This window comes from Pinus tabuliformis, chromosome X, assembly GCF_031772625.1.
Source record: "Pinus tabuliformis cultivar Carrire ecotype Pingquan chromosome X, CPIR1, whole genome shotgun sequence".
Classification (NCBI taxonomy): domain Eukaryota; kingdom Viridiplantae; phylum Streptophyta; class Pinopsida; order Pinales; family Pinaceae; genus Pinus; species Pinus tabuliformis.
This window is the reverse complement of record NC_142308.1, coordinates 1494152661-1494157863: the sequence shown is the minus strand read 5'-3', so window position 1 is coordinate 1494157863 and position 5203 is coordinate 1494152661. Positions and strand designations below refer to the sequence as shown.

General features: G+C 39.6%; 1 protein-coding gene across 1 annotated transcript; it reads right to left on the bottom strand.

The window, feature by feature from the left end:
• LOC149145678 (uncharacterized) lies at positions 1–4426 on the bottom strand. The gene is made up of 12 exons (XM_089452530.1): positions 4312–4426; positions 4192–4211; positions 3952–4077; positions 3616–3856; positions 2894–3039; positions 2627–2793; positions 2382–2439; positions 2201–2249; positions 1601–1902; positions 765–842; positions 465–590; positions 1–369 (listed from the first exon to the last, which is right to left on the bottom strand). The coding sequence occupies exons 1-12, from the start codon at positions 4424–4426 to the stop codon at positions 124–126; spliced, it is 1674 nt and encodes a 557-aa protein (XP_089308656.1). The 3' UTR covers positions 1–123.
• Between the last annotated feature and the right edge of the window lie 777 nt (positions 4427–5203).

Here is a 5203-nt window from a genome sequence, read left to right as displayed (position 1 = left end):
TCCTACTCTAGAAGAAAGTTCATGTGAAGCAGTTACAGAGATATGAGGATAGCTCAAAACAAACAAAACGGTTTGGTATACACAAACTGTCATCTAACATAACCTACAAACTAGGATCTCTCTTTAACCTGCAGCCACTCTATCAGATCGAACATTTGCTTCCAATACGGCATGACATTTACCAGTTGAATCGCTCATCTCACTCTCCCTTTGCTCATCTCTTTGGCTAGAACTCAAATTGCTTATTTTAGATAGAACTTGAGGATAGCCATTGCCTCCTTGCTGCATAAACTGTGACTGTGTCTCTCTAGGACCATTTCTTTCTGAATCTCCTACTCTATCCTTTCTTTGAAAATTCCTCAACATTACCTGTTTCACATAATCCAACAATGTCAAAAAAGTTTCATATCGTAAGGCCAATAAACCACACTGACTTGTCTACGCTACCACGAAAGATATGTTACCTTTAGTGATTCATTCTCAGAAGCAAGCTTTTCAGATTCCTCTGCTATAAGATTTATTTCATTTCTGAGTGCCATGTTCTCAGAAGTCAGTGTCTCAACTTTTGCAGACAACTCTTCGCATTCCATCTGTTTCATGGAAGTCGGTGTTAGCACAGCACAGCACAGCAGACAGGGTATCAATTGAACAGTATTTACTGCTTTCATAAAACAATGACAACAGACTTTGTCTGTTCATGTCTCACGATTTTACCTCTCTATCTCTGCAAGCCTCTGATAAAAATACTAAGAACAAGTCTATACCTGTTTCTTCATTCGAGAGCGTTTAGCTGACTCCCGATTAGATTGTTTACGCTTCTGTCGTTTTAATTCCCGTTCATCCTGTTTCACAGGCTCGTTTAGGACATGTACAAGCTTATTTAGTTCAACATATTTAAAGCTCATCAATATATTGGAAATAATTCACAATAAAAAGGTCACACTGTAGGTGAATGCAAAAAAAAAAATACAAAACCCTAAGTTGTATGTAATGGGGATACACACGGAAGTTTCAGAAATATGAAAGGAAAACTTTCCCAAGAAATAGGAAATGACAAATTGATGTGTTGGGGTAAACACCAGAGTGCCCACCTATTACATAGATACAGCCAGGAAATATTCCCTGCTTCTGAATCTCTTCTGGTCTATATCATCAAACTATGCTGCCCTCATATCAGATAAAACTGTTATTATGCATTAAACCATCTATTACTTAAAGAGCCCTACAAATGAGATTTAGCTTATTCGAGTTATAATTGACTGTGGACCACTTCTATCTAAATCTTCTTAAGAAATGCACTTATGTTCAAAGGACTTGTAAGAACAAGATGGATATGAGAATATAATGATAGTGTGATCAAATCATATTTCATGGATTGTGCATAACCAGAAAAGATGAAAGAAGGGTTGTCATCCCACAAAACAGTTGATAAAGAAAACAAAGCAAGCACCAAAAGTCTGAGCAAGTCTATAGGAAGATGACGCAAGTAAATCCAGCTTATATTCACTAACCAGCCAACCACAGAATGGCCAACAGCACCATTACCCTGATGCAATACAAGATAGAATGATACATAGAAGGTAAAGCTTGGTATGCATACCTGGACCCATAATTCAGAAGGCACTCCATCATGACCTGGAATGAGTTGAGATGCTGCAGGAACAATTGTTGTTACACTGTTAGTTGTTCCCCGTCTTCCTTTTACAGGAGTTACAGATCCTTGGGCAGGCACATTATAGATGCCCATTCCAATATTTAGATTTGTAGTAGGTAGACTAACTGTTGACATTCCTGGAACAGGTGCTGGTGGAACCAAAGCCATTGTGCTTCTGTTTACAGTTGTATTAGCTTCTCCAGCCTGGGCATTATATGCTAGAGTATTGGCATCAGTAGCACTTGTTCCTGTCATTGTCGTGAAAATCAACAAATGTTACTAAATTACTCCATTAGCTAGATTGATAATATTAGGATTCAGGACTAGATATCAAACATGAACAACGCAACCTTTCTAAAAGGAAGCAGTAGCACACATCCCTTCAAGATGAAATATTCAAGAAGTTATTAGTGATCTAACTGTAATGGAAAATAGAAAGTATTACTAAATTAGTCTGGAAATCAGGAGATCCCCTGATAACAGGATTCATGAATAGCCATAAGAAATTTTAAATGCATTCTGTAATACATGATAGTTAAAACATACCATTAATGGTTAGTGGTTCCAAGCTTCTTGCCCTACCTGTTTCGCATCCCTGAAAAGTATACAGAGTAGAATGCAGTGATAATTAATATAAAACAGCAAAGACATATTTGGTAGAGTACCCAGACAGCAAATAAAATTAATTTTCAAAAATTTGAACCTAAATAATATGGAAGGAACTTACATTTTGTGAATTGACTCCCTCGCTACCTTCACTTGAACCTTCACTACCGCTGCCTCCACTGCAACCAGCAATTACTTGGATAAATAACAGGCAACCATAATAAAGGATATTAATAGGACTCCAACTCAAAGTCCAGAATCCATTTCCACTTTAATATAAGTTAAGCTAAGATTCATTCCAGGGATTCCAAATGGAATTGTTATACTGTCAGAATTAACCGAAAAAAAACAGCTTCAAATACCTACCTCTGTGGGAATGCACCATTTGTAGAACTGGACAATGCTTTCCCATTTCCTCCTTTTGTACTAAGTATCTGAAGTTTTTCTAAATTTCCTTTTACCTTCTTTATTGAGCTTTGACCTTTACCCATCAAGGACTTTGCTTCTGTTTCAGTGCCTGAAGGGACTGAAACCTATATCCATTGAAAATATATATCAGAACCTCATTGAAGTTTCCATGATAGCAGAAATTCAATAATAGAATGACCAAATGTCCTGTAATGTTTTGAATACACTATCTGCCGCTTTACTCAGCAAGCTATCAGTTGCAGGATCTGAGTCCTCCACCAAATCCATCAGTTCACATGCCTCAGAGTATGCTTTTAAAGCATTTCTCCCACAATCAGGTGACAACCGAACGATTATATTGACCAATGAAACTGCTGTTATTCCAACAGCTTAATCCATGCACAGCTAATCTTAGTAAAATAACTGGTTCAAAAACTCTTCTTACAACACAATTTAAAAATACTAGGCAATGAAAAATTTATCAACTAATAACAGAAGCATCATCCAAAATACTAGTCATTGAATATGGAATACAGATGGAACATGGTACTCTTTAACGGGGAGCTTGTTTACGTACAAGAATCCTTCAAACCCAATTCTATATTACAGCAACTTTGGGGGGCAATGCATAAATTATATGACCCTAAAGTTAAAAGCTAGGGTCAGCAAGTTACAATTAACCTGATGATTCCCATGCCTGGACCCAATTCAAATCCAAGGTGGGCCAATTCCTTTACCAGAAGAACGCTCATCATCGTATATCTGGATGAAGTACTTTCTAAGCAGCCATTCGTTATTATCTTTTTCCTGGGTATTAGATCCTACTCTAGAAGAAAGTTCATGTGAAGCAGTTACAGAGATATGAGGATAGCTCAAAACAAACAAAACGGTTTGGTATACACAAACTGTCATCTAACATAACCTACAAACTAGGATCTCTCTTTAACCTGCAGCCACTCTATCAGATCGAACATTTGCTTCCAATACGGCATGGCATTTACCAGTTGAATCGCTCATCTCACTCTCCCTTTGCTCATCTCTTTGGCTAGAACTCAAATTGCTTATTTTAGATAGAACTTGAGGATAGCCATTGCCTCCTTCCTGCATAAACTGTGACTGTGTCTCTCTAGGACCATTTCTTTCTGAATCTCCTACTCTATCCTTTCTTTGAAAATTCCTCAACATTACCTGTTTCACATAATCCAACAATGTCAAAAAAGTTTCATATCATAAGGCCAATAAACCACACTGACTTGTCTACGCTACCACGAAAGATATGTTACCTTTAGTGATTCATTCTCAGAAGCAAGCTTTTCAGATTCCTCTGCTATAAGATTTATTTCATTTCTGAGTGCCATGTTCTCAGAAGTCAGTGTCTCAACTTTTGCAGACAACTCTTCGCATTCCATCTGTTTCATGGAAGTCGGTGTTAGCACAGCAGACAGGGTATCAATTGAACAGTATTTACTGCTTTCATAAAACAATGACAACAGACTTTGTCTGTTCATGTCTCACGATTTTACCTCTCTATCTCTGCAAGCCTCTGATAAAAATACGAAGAACAAGTCTATACCAGTTTCTTCATTCGAGAGCGTTTAGCTGACTCCCGATTAGATTGTTTACGCTTCTGTCGTTTTAATTACCTGTGACGACGAGGCTGCAGTGGGCGGCAATGGCTTCCAGGTTTGTTCCGTTGGGCAGCTTTTGCAGATCGGAGTAGGTGAAGAGGCCCTTGGCGATGTGGTGGGGAAGGCCCATCCTAAGGATGGAAGACGATCTAATGGTTGGAGTTTATTCCATCGTCTAACAATCGATCTAAAGGCCCATAACCAGACAGCGCGGCATGGAGGGGAGTTCCTCTCAGAGGGAACGCCTTACGGCGTAATTAAATAAATATAAGTTGATTTAATTATGACAATGTAAACCATAAAATGAGACCGGATTCAATAACACATAGTAGTATTAAAAAATAAAACGAAAATTGTGTTTAAGATATATTGGAGATTCCGCTGATGATAACTTGCTAGACGGAGATGGGGAAGTTTTGGACGGGAGGGTTTGGTCGAGGGAGCTAGGGTTTGGCCGCGAAATGCAGGGTGGAGGGCCTAAGGCTCTGCAGGTGGGAGCTTGGACCCTGTGACACAGACATGTGTGTACGGGAGGAGGACAGCAGTGAGGCATCAGACGAGCAGGTGGCAAGAGGCGGCAACAGATGGGGACAGCTGGAAGGTCGTAGGTAGGGAGCCTGGGAACGTGGGCCGCAAATGCACACCCTCTGAAAATGGCAGCAGAAAGACTATTGAGGGTTTGTCTCCCGGTTATCCTCGCGTTGTCACCGTCTCCGAGCTACTCAAGGTTGCTCCTTGTCAACGAAGGAGGGAACGGACCGTTTGCGGATAGCCTATTCAAGTTTACCTGCTGCAATTTGTTTAATCATGGTCAAACCTAGCGAAGTCGTCGATCTCGATCCCGAGCCGGAAGACATCTTGTCGGTATGGGGAATGGACATAACTGCACAGAATATTGAACGATTTA

What these genes read in the sequence shown, in the direction of transcription:
- LOC149145678 (XM_089452530.1), bottom strand. Translation starts at nt 4,426, where the DNA reads ATGGGCCTTCCCCACCACATCGCCAAGGGCCTCTTCACCTACTCCGAT. An exon ending in AGGCTTGCAGAGATAGAGAG is followed by an intron (nt 4,078 to 4,191) that starts GTAAAATCGTGA and finishes TCCATGAAACAG; the next exon opens with ATGGAATGCGAAGAGTTGTC. An exon ending in CTGAGAATGAATCACTAAAG is followed by an intron (nt 370 to 464) that starts GTAACATATCTT and finishes TATGTGAAACAG; the next exon opens with GTAATGTTGAGGAATTTTCA.